Source organism: Callorhinus ursinus, unplaced genomic scaffold, assembly GCF_003265705.2.
Source record: "Callorhinus ursinus isolate GAN/ISIS: 27379988/994484 unplaced genomic scaffold, GSC_fseal_2.0 scaffold6, whole genome shotgun sequence".
NCBI lineage: Eukaryota > Metazoa > Chordata > Mammalia > Carnivora > Otariidae > Callorhinus > Callorhinus ursinus.
Window position 1 is genome coordinate 68,580,683 of NW_027397068.1, and position 15,485 is coordinate 68,596,167.

At 46.4% G+C, this 15,485-nt stretch overlaps 1 protein-coding gene across 14 annotated transcripts in view; it reads left to right on the forward strand.

Moving 5' to 3' along the window:
- The window catches only part of TIAM2 (TIAM Rac1 associated GEF 2), a 224,380-nt gene that overhangs the window by 120,639 nt on the left and 88,256 nt on the right, over positions 1–15,485 (forward strand). For all 14 annotated transcript variants that reach the window (XM_025866368.2, XM_073894136.1, XM_073894128.1 and 11 more), the window contains 3 exons: positions 139–574; positions 6,923–7,095; positions 9,460–9,684. In XM_025866368.2, coding sequence (XP_025722153.1) covers positions 139–574; positions 6,923–7,095; positions 9,460–9,684 — 834 coding nt within the window. The remainder of the gene's footprint in view (positions 1–138; positions 575–6,922; positions 7,096–9,459; positions 9,685–15,485) is intronic.

Genomic DNA, 15,485 nt, shown 5'->3' on the forward strand with positions numbered 1-15,485 from the left:
AGATGCATTTTTGTTAAAAGAATCTTGCTTTTCGGCAGCAGCATTAGCAACCAACAGTACGATACATTTGCAGGGTTGGGGAAGGGATGCTTTGGATGTACGTAACCTCTGATGGGTGGTCATCTGCATTGCTCACAGGAACCGAGGTCCAAGGAAGGCAGTGACTACTTTGACAGCCGCTCAGATGGACTGAATGTGGATGCGCAGGGGCCCTTCCAGGTGTCTCCTTCACCTTGGTCTGGGGGCTCAGCTCAGATCCTGTCCCAGAGAAGCGAATCCGCTCACGCAATTGGCAGTGATCCCCTCCAACAGAACATTTACGAGAATTTCATGCGGGAGCTAGAAATGAGCAGGACCAACACAGAGAATGTAGAAACGTCCACAGAAACCGCGGACTCCAGCAGCGGGTCCCTCAGCTCTTTGGAGCAACTTGATCTGCTCTTCGAGAAGGAGCAGGGGGTGGTCCGAAAAGCTGGATGGCTGTTCTTCAAACCCCTTGTCACTTTGCAGAAGGAAAGGAAGCTCGAATTGGTGGCCCGGAGGAAGTGGAAACAGTACTGGGTAACACTGAAAGGTCAGTGCGTTGTTGACCGAAGGGGGCCACTGGAATCGTTTTTTCCAGCTGGCCCCTCTCCTAGGAGGAGCCAGTCAGTCCGGGGTTAATTTGTGTCAGTGTGTGAAGGGATTTGAGGGGCGCCTGGGTGGCTCAGTCGGTTAAGTGACTGCCTTCGGCTCAGGTCATGATCCCGGGGTCCTGGGATCGAGCCCCGCATCGGGCTCCCTGCTGAGCGGGGAGTCTGCTTTGCCCTCTCCCTCTGCCTGCCACTCCCCCTGCTTGTGCTCTCTCTCTGTCAAATAAATAAGTAAATAAATCTTTAAAACAGTGAAGGGATTTGGTACAAAATCTCCCAGCATGCTTTGCTACAGATACTTTCTCAAACCTGGATAATATGGCTTAGGTAATATTCATTAATAGTATTCATTCTAATACAGAGTGATTGAATTTAATAGTTATAGCTTATCACTTTATAGGTATTTCCGTACCATTCTTTAATACTTTTTCTGCATCTGGAGATAAAAATATTCCAAGTAAGTAACCAAATGTAGATCCTGAGTATCCTGTTCTTCACAAGTACCCTTCTCAGCTTGTACAACAAAGAACATCGGGATTATCTGATTTGTGTCCTCTGACCTTTGTAAACTAAGAAAGTCTAATTGTTATCATCACAAACAAATGCCTTTTTTTTTTAATGTAAAGGAAATAGGAGTAAGGATTTGTTTTGTAAAGATGATGAAAGTTTCTTGTAGGCATTGCCATTTAAAAATTACAATTGCCTTGCTCTTTGCGGATGTATAGATTGGAAGGGATCTAAATGTCCTGAGGAGGAGCGAGGCTCTAAGCCAGTACAGTGTGGATTTATACAGATGTAAAGATAGTTTACACAGATGCAAGCAGGAAGAGTAGCCTCACAGCCTCTGGCACGTCTGCACAATCATCTTGGGACTCAGAGGAACGGAGTGTGGTGTTCAAAGCCGAGCCTCATGATTGGGAGACAGCCTTCCCTATCCTGGGGGAAAGCAGAAATGGGAATCCTATCTGCAGACAGTATGTGTGAAAGGCCTGGAGCCCTCCTACAGGGCTCCTTCCTTGCTTTTTTTGCCCCCCCCCCCAAGTAGAAATGGTGAGATGCCCCCACCCCAGCCTTGGGGAGCTGGTGCCATTTCATAATAACCCAGAAGCCTGTCTGGGAAAGGTGCACTTTGGAAGGCATTTTGTTTTTAAGTGACACCTTTCCCTAGCAAACTGGAGGGTTTATAAAACCCAAGACCCAGTCCTCTTTTCCAGCTTGTGATACATTGTGGCTGAGGAATGCCCAAGAGCTTGCCTCTCGTTTGGGCATCCTGGGGAGGCAGGTTCTTACACCGAATGACGGGCGAGATTTGGAGAGTTGGAATAAGGGGTCGAATCTAGCAAGATACAATTTGAAGGGATAAGTTATGCTTAGGTTTAATAATCAAATAACCATCCAAGTACGAGATAGGGAGATGGGCTGCCGAGCATTACAAGAAGATCTGGGGGGTTGAGCTGTAGGCCATTCCTTGGATGCGTTTCCAATGTGACAAAGTCACGATAAAAGTAAGTGGGATTTAAAAGAGTGAATGTGATCTTTGGCCACCTCATTCCAGCTGTCCCGGGTTCTACGGCCCCAGCAGCCTCTCCTCCCTCTGCCCGGGGTGGAGCTGGCCATTTCTGTCTTTTGGGGGCACCAGAGCGCAGGAGCCCTGTTAGTCAGCAAGGTGGGGATTTTCGAATAGGTCGACCTGAAGTATCTCTGACTGGGGAGGGGAGTGAAAACGTCTTCTCAGGAGAGCGAGCATCTGGGATTGATTATGAATCAACAGTCTGAAGCTGTCTCCTTCTGGCATGTTGTTTGAAAGAGATGTACTCGACTCCATATGTGATGTGTATCTGGTTTATTTTTTTATTGTATTTATTTTTTTAATGTAAAATTTGTTTGTTAAAATGGATGCTTTGGGAAGTCATTCCCTGCCTGTTTTAATGGCTCTGAACCCCCCCCCCCCGCCTTCTGGTGGGGGAGGCTGGTGATGGTTTGTGTTTGTGTCTCCATGTTGGGGCATAAGAATTGGGGCCATAGGACAGCAGGAGGGTTTAGAGCCATGCTATATGGTGTGCATTTAGGAACATTAAGCTTGGAGAAGACAAGGAGTGAGGTGGCAGTGAACAACAGTCTTGTGGAAGGGGCGCTGAATTCTGGTTCCCCAGGGGTTAGGACGGCACTAATAGTTGGGAGGCAAGTTGATTCTGAATTAAAAGTACAGCAGTGACCAGAGCCATGAGCAAGTGAAAGGATGCTGTCTTCTTGATTTCCCTGCTCCTGAAGACATCTGTGCAGAGCGAGATGGTGGGAGGCTTCCTGGGGGAGGAGATTCAGGCAGGTTTCCCTTAGAGTTGGAAGAGCCCACCTCCAGGCTTGGGTTTTCCATCCTGGAGGCTACCGTGGGGACTCCTGCTGCTGACTCCCGAGGCAGGGATGGTCCTGAGTGGTCTGGCAGTTCCAGGGTCTGCGCTCTTGCCTGTGTCCTACTGACTTGGCGCTTGCTCATAAAACGGAGACCCACGGAGAAAGGGTGCTTTGTAAGTGTAAATGTTATCAAGCACACATTCCTTCCTTTCCTCTGCAGCCAAGCAAAGTCATGCGATAAAGATGTTTTTTTCCAGCTTAACCTTTTCCATGTGGCTTTCTATACCTCTTTCCTCTGGGAATTCATTAGGTTGAGTTCAACTTTCTTGGCTTAGAATCCAGGTTGCAATGTTTGGACTTAACTATTTGGTTTCATCTTAGTTACACACACACATGTATATATATGTATATATACAAGCATGTATGTTTAAGCAGAATTTTAAATTCTTTAAGTATTTATCTATGGTGTTCTGGCGAGAGCAGCTGTAAGTACGCCGTCTGGTTGTATACCTGTGTTGAATGTATAGTGTGCTAAGGGCATAAATGTTTTTTTAGGGCTTGGAGAATGTCACATATTTTTAACAAAGGTAATTCTGCTTTCCATATGTCTTTTCTGGTGAGTCAGGAGAGGGGTTCCTGCAGTAGTTTGGGGATGCTGGTGGTTCTGCCCTGCGGTAGGGCAGCTAGGGATGGTGTGATGAGTGTGGCTTGGGAGGGTGTCAAGGAAAAGGTGGGTTTGAGGGAAGACAAGACTAATTCTCTTTTTCCACTGGTGATATTTCTACTGTTATCTCATCTATTCTCGTACTTCTGCTGTTGCAGTCTGTTTTCTCTTTCTGCTACCGTGGCAAGAAGAACTTCCACTGGCAGCCCTCCAGGCCAACACTGGGTCCTGGTGGGGACCGGGCAGGGCTGGTGGCTGCAGCCCTGGGTGGGGGGCATGGGGGCAGGAGACGCCACGGACAGGGGTGCACCCCTTTCCATCAGCCTTATCGCCCCAGCATTGGAGACACAGATGAGGTTAACTTTGATGTTACAGATTTACAACTGATTTCCTGTTCTTTAAATTCGATAGCAATAAAATTGCACATACGGTTTTACATCCTGGCCTGGGTCTAACACGACATGTCCTGTTTTGGTTTCACGCTGCCACGGTAGATGGGGCGTTTGGGTTGGCGGCATGTTGGCATCTGCCCAAGGTTGTGTTCATTTCCTCTAGATGTCATGACTCAAACCACAGCCGCTGGGCGTACAATGGTAGGGATGCTGGGAAGTGAATGTTCACCCATCGGAAAGAATTTGGACTGGGCAGAACTGGCGTGGGTCTGTCACCTTGACCCTGGCCCTTGGGTCCCCAGGTCATGGCAGATTGCGTACTCAGCAGCAGTCAGACAGGCCTTTCCTGATGGAAGGATTTGGGGACATTGTTTCTAAGTGCATCAGTGCCTGCAAAAAGGGACTGGCTCAGCCCTGCAGGAGCAGCCCTGGCCGGAGACCTCCTGCTCCTTTCCCTTCTTCTGGAAGCCTCTCTTAGCCTTAGTGTGGGTGCCTTTTGTTTGCAGGAAGAAGGGTTGCTAGTGCTTCTTGAGATCATTAAATACAGCCGAGGGTTCCGGAAAGTGCTGTCCTTGGTGATGCTGTTTCTGAGGACAGAGCTACCTGCCAGCATCTTGTTCTCCTGGCTTCTGTGCTGCGCTGGATTCCAGGGTCTGAACTTATCTGTCCGGATTAAGATGGGTTTTTGAAGGAGGAAGTGAGACTGGGTAGCCTGAAATAGTTTTTTTTTTTTTTTTAAACATTAGTCTTTTATGAGTGAGGACTCCTTAACTCAGAGGGGAAAACAGTCATGCCCTGGACCTCATTCATTCGCAGTGCTGCTGAGAGCAGCTGATGCTTCTTTACCATCAGCATAAGAGGCTGTGCAAAGCAGGGGGATGGTGGCCTTATCGGCCGTATTTGGATGCCAGGGATCGGCACGTGAGAGGTGCTCAGAAGTGGTGATTGGTTGAAGGTTTTTCAACAGGAGAACATACTTGTGAGCATTTTAGAATTTGCTTAAGAACTGCGTCTAATAATTAGAAGGCACTCCTATCTAATTATCAAAGTAGATCCTTCATAACTTCTATCTACAGTAATTCATTAGCTTATTGGGGGAAAGCTATGTATTTGCAAGCATTTTTAGCATCCTTATTTATTTATGTATTTATGTATTTATTTAGATGTAGTGTTCCGTGATTCATTGTTTGCATGTAACACCCAGTGCTCCCTGCAGTACGTGCCCTCCTTAATACCCATCACCGGCTCACCCATGCCCCCTCCCCGCTCCCCTCAGAACCCTCAGTTTGTTTCTCAGAGTCCATAGTCTTTCATGGTTTGTCTCCCCCTCCGATTTCTCCCCCCTTCATTTTTCCCTTCCTACTATCTTTTGCTTCCTTTTCTTTTTTTTTTTTAAACATATAATGTATTATTTGTTTCAGAGGTACAGGTCTGTGATTCATCAGTCTTACACAATTCACAGTGTGATAGCACATACCATAGCACACACCCTCCCCAATGTCCATCACCCAGCCTCCCCATCCCTCCCACCCCCCACCACCTCAGCAACCCTCAGTTTGTTTCCTGAGATTAACAATTCCTCATATCAGTGAGATCACATGATACGTGTCTTTCTCTGTTTGACTTATTTCGCTTATCGTAATACCCTCTAGTTCCATCCACATCGTTGCAAATGGCAAGATTTCGGGTTTTTTTTTTGATGGCTGCATAATTTTCTATTTTATATATATATATATATATGTATGTATATACACACACACATATATTCCATTATATATATATATATACACACACACACACGCCACATCTTCTTTATCCATTCATCTGTTGATGGACATCTTGACTCTTTCCATGGTTTGGCTATTGTGGGCATTGCTGCTGTAAACACTGGGGTGCATGTACCCCTTCAGATCACTAAATTTGTATCTTTGGGGTAAATACCCAGTAGTGCAATTGCTGGGTCGTATAGCATCCTATTGTAAATTGAGGGATATTTAGTTTCATTTTCCCCTCTTCATCTAAAATTTGTAGTGTTATTTCCTCTTATTGTGAGATAAAAGAATACACCAGTATTAGATTATCTTTTTTTTTTTAAGATTTTATTTATTTATTTGAGAGAGAGAGAGAAAGAGAGCACATGAGAGGGGGCAGGGTCAAAGGGAGAAGCAGATTCCCTGCTGAGCAGGGAGCCCGATGTGGGACTCGATCCTGGGACTCCAGGATCATGACCTGAGCCAAAGGCAGCCACTTAACCAACTGAGCCACCCAGGCACCCCCAGTATTAGGTTATCTTATGTGGCATTTGGAGAATTAACTGGGTACTTTTTCATAAATGGCAAAGTTCTGCAGGTAAACTCATTTTCTTGTTACCACAAGTTGTAAGTATAGAAGCTCCCTTATTTAATGAACATGGGTTTTCTTCCTGCATTCAGATCTCTTAAATAATGCAGTGTTGTTGAGAAGGAGGGCTCTGGGGCCATTGCCTGGGTTCAAGTCCCTGCTTGGTCACAGTCCAGCTGTGGGACCTGCACAGTTTCTCATCTGTCAAATGGGGTTAATAACCACACCTGCCTTCTGGGGCTGCTGTGGGGCCTGAATGAGCCATTGAAGAACTTAGAAGAGTTTCTCACAGAGTAAGCAACAATAAATGCTTGGTATTGTTACTACTGTGATATCATGTTTACAAAAACCCCTCCTTTTCCCCTGAGTTATGCTAATACAACGAGGCATACCTCGGATACCAGAATTTCCTTTTGTATTACATGTTTGGCTGTTTCATCTCCCTCCCTCCCTCCCTTCCTTCCTTCCTTCCTTTCCCCTTCTCCCTACTTTCCTAGATCCTCAGGACTGTGTCAGGGATTCATTTTGCTTCTCTCTCGTAGGTTGCACCCTGCTGTTCTATGAGACCTATGGGAAGAATTCCACGGATCAGAGCAGTGCCCCTCGGTGTGCACTGTTTGCAGAAGACAGCATAGTGCAGTCTGTCCCAGAACATCCCAAGAAGGAAAACGTGTTCTGCCTCAGCAACTCCTTTGGAGATGTCTACCTTTTCCAGGTACTGCCGAGCTTTCTAGACAGAGGGTCAAGGCAGTACGAGGGACTCCAATCCCAAGGACGGAGTGTACTAGGAGGCTGAGAAGGAACAGAATGAAGAGGCACAGCTTAGCAATGAAATAGGGTAAAAGCTGAGGTAGGCTTTGGTTGAGGCTTAAGCAAGAGAATTGGCCTCTGCTCACTGTCAGGTGCCATGGGGCCCGTGTTCATCCAGTCATTCATACAGCAAGCATTTTTTGGGACGCCCTTCAAGTGCCAAGCTGTGGCCCATGGGGTGGTCTTGAGGATATGAAGAGAGAAAAATCGTGATCCTCATTCTGGTGTAGCTCATGATCTAGTGGTGCAAGGTCTGAAATTCCTGGAGTGGAGGCTTTCAAGTGAAGCCTACAGAAGATGACTAGGAAAGCTTTAGATTTTTCCCAAGAATCCCAGTAGAAGTGAAAAAAGAAGCTTTTCAGGAAAGCCTTATAGACAAATGCTCTAAGGTCTCGTTTTGCAGTGGAAGTGGACTGAGGATGTTAAATTTCAAGTTATCTGCTGTTATGATTTTCAGCAGTTTTCTAGCAAATGCAAAGTTGAAGAGCATGGTGGGATGCCAAGCTGTTGGTGTCAGCCTTAGGTGTGACATCCTGGTGCTGTCGTTGGGCGTGTACGCCATCTTGGAGGACTTAACTGCTCTGAGCGTTGGATCCTTCAGCCAGCAGGATAACAATAGCTTATAGGATTGCTTTAAGGATCAATAATGTACCTGTGTTAAGTGTTAAAGAAGTTCCAACTATTTCTATAGTTAAGTGCTATTTCTATGTGTTAAGTGCTAAAGGAATTCTATTTCTAACTATAACTCTTGGTGCTGTTATTGATTAACTCAAAAGAGGTGGAAGTGAAGGAAGTGAAGTATGTTTCTGAAGTGCTTCCCAGTCTAAATCGGGCACTGCATATAGACCCAGTTTGGGCTGCAGATTATATCTGACCAGAAAGGTTCATGGAAGCCCTCATAGGTCCTTGGTTCAGGTGTCTCGATGACATTGGTCCTGGATACTCTCAGAAGCCCTACAGAACAACTTGGTGTTCTCTCTTCGGACTTTGGGAATCTAGAATTCTCTGCATAGGATTTCCTGTTGCTAGTACCAGGTAAACTTGTTGGGCCTCTAGCCTTATTGTTGTCCCCAACTTGACTTACAAGATTCAGGGCCTGAGATTTGATTTTCCTTCTCTTCACAGAAAGGTTGATTAGACTTTCTATGATGCTTTAAAGCCAAGTAATGAATTGCTGTTAATCTCAGTTGTAGGGAAGATAAGGACATTAGATGAAATCTGCATGGACTGGGGCGCCTGGGTGGCTCAGTCGGTTAAGCGGCTGCCTTCAGCTCAGGTCATGATCTCGGAGTTTTGGGATTGGAGTCCTGCATCCGGCTCTCTGCTCAGCAGGGAACCTGCTTCTCCCTCTCCCTCTGCCACTCCCCCTGCTTGTGCTCTCTGACTCCCTCAGATAAAATCTTTTTAAAGAAAAATTAAAAATCTGCATGGACTTCTCAGGGGCAAGTGTGAAATGAGTATTTTGTGATTCAGGCAAAATATCCTTAATTCTAGGAAATTTTCCCAGTAGGTCCTGTTGTATGATCCCAGAGATCATTGGAGGATCAACCCATAGCTTGAATGTGTGTGGTTTTTCTGGACATCAGGGGAGTGGAATAATGATAATTTGCTAAGAATCATAATTGCCCATTGTGCTTTATTCAAACTTACTTTATTTTTAAGATACTTTTCTTATGTGAAAATCGCATATAGTCCTTGTGTCTGAAGTTAACTGAAGAGCAGAGAAAAACCCTTATGTATATTCCCAGTGCTTAAAGACAACTATTTTAAGGCTGTGTACATCCCCCCAAACGCTTTCGTTGATTTCATCATTGAGTTCACACTGTTGATGAAATTTCATATCCAGGTTTCAGAGTTTAACTTTTTAAGCCCTAATATTTTTCTCACCCTATTAAAATTATGAAGATAAGCACCTTCTAGAGCACAGCATCGTGTGACGACACTGAGCTAAGTGGCCGTACCCTGGCGTTTGTATTACTCCTCTGCTCTTGGCTCATGGCTTGTTTGTAGTTTGTCATCCTTCCTGTTTGGAGCTACGTGATTATTTCTGCTGTGCTCTGGGCACTGTCTCAGACCCTCCGGAGTCAAGGCAGCCGGTGAACCGGAGCTGAGTGGTTGTGTGTGTCTTTGAAATGAAACAGTTTTTATGAGGTGAAGGTACTTCTTGAGTTCTACACATCAAAGCCCAGCCTCCCACTCTGTACAGTACTTTGTGGTAAAACAATTCCAAATAGGTGTTTTTCCGCCCCCCCTCCCCCCCCATGTTTAGGCCACTAGCCAGACAGATCTGGAAAACTGGGTCACTGCCATCCATTCAGCTTGCGCATCCCTTTTTGCAAAGAAGCATGGGAAAGAGGACACGGTTCGGCTCCTGAAGAACCAGACCAAAAACCTCGTTCAGAAGATAGATATGGACAGCAAGATGAAGAAGATGGCTGAGTTACAGCTGTCCATCGTGAGCGACCCGAAGAGCAGGAAGGCCATAGAAAACCAGGTACTACTTATCTGTGTGTTTTCTTTCGTTGCTCACGTCACTCGCAGCAAAAATCTGAGTTTGAATGCAGACGGTGGCCATGTTTCTTATACCCATCTCGGGGAGATCATTTCTGTGGCTTCTTGTTTCAAGAACTTAATGGCAGCACTTCTGTGACGTCGATGATGTGATAGACTTTATTTACAGCCGTTGGTTGTTTTATATATCCAAAGGAATATTTGGTGACCAAGTCGTTTTTCCGTAATATTGATTAGTTCCTTCTTGCTGGCTGATTCTCTCATATATTGTCCCTTTCAGACCAAAATTTTTATTATAAAACCACTAGATAATTAGAGAGGATTCTAATACAGAGGGTGGCTTTGGGAAGTACGGTTTGGTGTGAAACAACTATTCACATCTGTGGATTCCAAAAAAAAAGGGTATATATATTTTTTCTGTTTATAACAGGTAAGGTGCTGAGGAGAATAGCTTTCTCTGGTCTAGTTCCACATTCATATCAGAATTAAATAGCTAGTTAGTGTGCTTTTGCATTTTGGAGGAGGAGACGCAGCTTTTAAATCTCTGTTTTCCTTTGCTCATGCACCCTAAGCCCTGAGGCACGTGGCCGTGAAAGTTCTAGCATCTCTCTTCCTAAATGCAGGATGAACGTCGTCTCTTTAGAAGATTAATCAGGCAGTGGCTTGGAGGACAGGTGGACACAGGGAGAGCCGTTAGTTGGTGGGATGGCATTGGTCTGGATGTGGGGTTACCAGGGCCTGGTGCAGAGGGACGCAACCCAAGTTTCCCAATTTATACGGAAAACGTATTTCAGAGTATATAATTTCTGTCATTCTGTAGAATCTCCGAGTATTCTACACTCCTGAATTGAACTGTTCTCAAACAGAATGTGCCCTTTATCTAAAGGGTACCTGCTAGCAAACTACGAACTACCAATTAACAAGGACCTGAGAAAGGAGTTGCCAGGCAGAAGGTGGGGAGACGGCAGGTGTTGGGGGGTTTGGCAGGAACACCACTATGGAGGAAGTGCAGCCCCCAGGAGCTCACCCTGCCTCCTCTCTGCCATCCCCCTGCTCCTGACTGAGCAGCCTCCCCGGCTCCTGTTGGGGAAGAGCTAGGTGCCGAGGTCAGTCCCCATCACCCGGCTTTCGGTCTGTGTGGCGTGGAGAGATGTGATGCTATGTCAAGTTTACCTGGCAAACCAGAAAGCTTACGGAGGAGAAATGGTTATCCTGGTTTTCCTTGTACCGCGGCTTATGTGTGGTCCTGAATTTCCAGAATCCTGGAGCCGCGATAGTCAGTCTGTCCTCAGAGGCAGAAACTCGTGGATTCACGTGTCTCAGTGTTCATGGTGCTCCAATAAAACAATCTCGGGCTGATCATATGGGAGGAAATGTAGTTTTAACTTCTGTTGGCGCTCTGATACTTACCTTTGAAGCCATACTTTCGTCCTCTGAAGGGATGTCCGCCTTGGAGTCTTTAGGTCCTTATTAGTTCCAGGGAGAGAAAAGGGAAATCCGGCAACATTCGGAGGCTCCTAAGCCTGCCCTCCCACCTCTACCCCCTTTGGTTCCCTTTTCCTTTTTATGGCAACAGGAGGTTCAAGCAGACTTTAAAACACGCGTTTTCATTCAATGTGATTTGATTCCATGAAATGCAGTTTCATTAAGTGTGTTTTATAGTTGACGAATGATTGATTAATGATGTCTGTGGGAGGGGAGTTCCTTTCCCATAAACTGAACAGATATCCAAGGGTCTCTGATGGTTGGGCGGCCTGAAGAGAAGCTCTTTGGATTATTACTTGCAGCACATTATGCGTTCTTTGTCAGAATCTTCAGTTATTTTAGGCATGCTGTCCTGATACTAAAGTTTTCATTTCAGTTCGCCCTGCCCTGACCCCTCGCCCCTTCCCTGGTTCCCCTTTGCCCCTATGTACCCAGCTGCCTTCTCATGTTGCGCTTGTACATTTCTGATAAGGAACAGTTGGGATTGATCTTTAGAAATTCCACCTGAAAATATTCTCCTCACCGTATTGGCAGTTTTGTTTTTTTTTTAATGATTTTATTTACCTGAGAGACACAGAGAACGAGCAGTGAGGAGGGGCAGAAGGAGAGAGAGAGCGAGAGAAGCAGACTCTCCCCGCTGAGCAGGAAGCCTGACACGGGGCTCGGTCCCAGGACCCGGGGATCATGTCCTGAGCCGAAGGCAGACGACGCTTAACCGACTGAGCCCCCCCCCCCCCCACGGCCCCCCCCATATCGGCAGTTCTTAGGGTTGTCTTTGAGTCCTGTTTTCCCAGAGGTCTTTGTGGTGGGTGCCACGAATTATATTTGCTGTGCTCAGTATCCTTCGCTGATCTGCCCGCTGGTTGTGAAGAGGGCTGTTAGCTCCCGACTTGCAGGCACAGAGAGTATGAAACGTAAAGGGCATAAAAAAGACGCTTCGATTTATTTTTAGGAGATGATCTTTGACTAGAGAATGTTAGGCGAAGGTACAAAGGCAAAGGTACTTTCAAATCAAGACCAGTAAGGACACAGTCTCCCGAATATCCCGTAACTGTATAGTTTTCTCTAAACTACCTTTCAAAAACTTCGTTAAAAGAGCAGTCGTGCTTTCTCCGCTTGCCACTTAAAACTTGCAACGTCACTCTATTTTATTTTACATAAAAGAAAATACTTATGTGGCGCTTTCCCCCCAGACACCCCAAGAACCACAGATAGAGTCATTTATAGCCTAGTAAGAGCAGAACTTACAGAGTACATTACATCATGCGCGATAAAGTCTCTGGGACAGATTTTCTTTGAAGTGCTTGGGTGGAGAAGATCATTGTATGCCCCCTTTCCAAATAAAAAGATAAAACGACGCTCGGCTAGTAATAACGGCCGAGCTTCATAGCGCGGCGCGGTACCATGCTCTGCTTGAAAGAGACCGTCCCATGGGCTTGTCCCAGGGCCTTTTGGAGATTCTGGGGGGCGGGCAGGGTGACGCAGTTTTCATTTGAACACATCCAGTGTGGAGCAGACCGTGCGGCCAACCACATGTTGGATTCCTTTTGAAGTTCTGAGGGAGGAAGGGCTGTAAATTAAGTCCAGTTAGTACTTTATTTTCCTTCCCGTTTATTATTTTAAACAAGTAGACCAGGGACAAAACCTCACCGCTCTTCGGTGGTCTGGCGCCCCCCCCCCCGCCGATGGCTTCCCTGCATCCTGATGCGTTCTGTGTGTTCTTCACCCCCCGCCCCCCCAACGGTGGTTCACGAGGCCCCGGGTGGAGGGAGGCAGTCAGAATGGGGCAGAGGATATGGTGGAAGCAGCAGGCTGGGGCTGTGGGCTCGGGGCTGCTTGGGGCTTTGGGAAATGTGGGCTTCATTTTAAATATTTAAAGTTTTCAAACTGGTAAAGAGGATGGATTGAATCTAGGCAATTGGACACTGTGGTGGGGGGCAGGGGAACAAAGTGAACGAAGCCTTGAGGAAAATACGATATGGAGTGTGAGTGTGGGAAGCCATTTGGGGAATAAAACATTGGAGAGAGGGCGGTGTTGGTGAAAGGGGTCTGAGGCGATGAGGCCGGGCATTCCGTTTAGCTCAGTGAACATTTAGTAAGTGCCTGTCTGGGCCAGGCAAGTGTGCACGCACTGGGAATTCAAAGATGGTGTTTTGCCCTCAGGGCTCTCAGTCTAGCAGGGCGTCAGTCAGTGAAGCGTATCATTGCAACATAATTTAGTGAATCCAGAGTAAATGATATTCCAGAGTGTTGTGGAAGACAAAACGGGAAGTTTGGCCTCCTGTGTAGTCATGGAAGACTTCCTGTAGGAGGGCTGCCTGGATTGCTTCTTGAAGAGTGAGGAGTGAATCAGGGGCGGAATGGAGAAGGGAATGCCAGGCCAAAGGTCCGTGGGAGCGAAGGCAGCATGAAACACCGCGGTGCCGCCTGGCAGCTTGATTTTTCAGGCACACGGTGTGTGGGTGAGAGAGGGAGGACACGTTGGGCTGTCTTTCTCCCTTCCCTGGACCGCTGCAGACGCGGTCCGTTTTCCCCTTCCTCAGATGCGTCTTCCATACGAAGTCGGAGTGTATGCATCTATAAAGCAGATCTGATCCTGTGATTGCCCGGTTTAAAAATCCTTTAAGTGGCTTCTACTGCTTGTAAGATAAAAGCCCCTGACGCTCTCCTACCTTTATCCAGCAGTGCCAAATTTCCCTCAGGTTCCATCCCTTTCTTTGGGTTTTTTCTTCAGGCTGAGAAGTCCCATGTAGGCCACGCATCATGTACAGACATGCTGGGTACCCCCTGGCCTTCACTGGGCTCATCCCTCCTCATCCTTGATGAAGGGTTTAGGGGTTACTTCCTCCAAGGAGCTGACCTTGACGTCCCTCCTGGCCACTCCTGCAGGGACCTCTTTATAGCCCCTAATTCTTGGGGTCTCTGTTACTGCCCTCAGCTCATTGTTTTCTAATTATCCGCTTGTGTCTAAGGCTGCTCCTGTTCTAAAATACGAGCTCCTAAAGGATCCGTAACTTTTCCATTTCTGTATCCCCGGTGCTTTGCCCGAAGTAGTGTGGGAGGTCCTGTGTCTTCCGCCCTCTTTGCTGTGGCACACTGGGCTCTCCTCCGCGGGGGCCCCACCCCAGCTCAACGCCAGCTCTGGGCTTGCTTCCTTCAGGGCTTCCCTTTTTCATTCCCAGCTAACATAACCCCTCTTTGGCCTCACTCCCCATCCTCATGGCCCCTGAGCTGATTTATCAGGGCTCCTATCTCAGGCCACAGTCATGTGTGATTTCACAGTAGCCGCGTGAGGTAAAGTTGTGTGTATCACTCATTTGATGGGGAGTGACTAGACCCTGAGAGAGCTTAAAAAAGTTTCTTAATGTCACACAGCCGGCAAGTGGTAGAGCTAGGGTTTGACCGTAAATGAGCATTCCTAACCACTGGGCTGTATTGCCTCTCAGTAATGAATCAGATTGTGGTTTGCTTGCTGATTAATCATGTGATGAATGGTTTTGTATAAAATTGAAATCGGTTGTAGTTTTTATTTATCTTGTGTGTGTGTGTGTGTGTGTGTGTGTATATGTTTTATTTTTAAGTCATCTCTGCACCCATCATGGGGCTCAAACTCACAACCCCGAGATCAAGAGTCGTATGCCCTACTGACTGAGCCAGCCAGGTGCCCCAAAATTAGTTGTTTTTTTTTTTTTAAAGATTTATTTATTTGAGAGAGAGAGTGCGCAGTGGGAAGGGGCAGAGGGAGGGGGGAGAGAACCTCAGGCAGATGCCACACTGAGCATGGAGTCCGACGTGGGGCTCAATCTTACGACCCTGAGATCACAACTTGAGCCAAAACCAAGAGTCAAAGGCTTAACCAACTGCACTACCCAGTTGCCCCCCGAAATTAGTTTTTAAATGATTTCCATAACTTGGATTTTTAGGCTTGATTTGATGGGAAGTGTATTTATTATAAAGTGGAGTGAATTTTGTGGCATGTGAAATCTATCTCAGAGGGAAAAACAAAACACATTCTCTAAACTTTAGCTGGTTGTTCTAACCGCTAGCTGACTTCAGTGTAATCTGTGTCACTAGATGATTCTTCTGAGAAGGGTAGGTTGTAGTGCTTGGAAAATAACTGCATGGGAGGTTTTCATACTACTTACCAAAAAGGAAAAACGAATGAATCTTTGGGACAGAACTTGTAAGGGAAAAATGACCAAATACTGTGATCAAATGACTAAATGATTGAAAATATTTTTCTAGGGGTGTTGGGTGTGGCAGGAATGTGCTTGTCATCATTTTTATGTATCACTTATT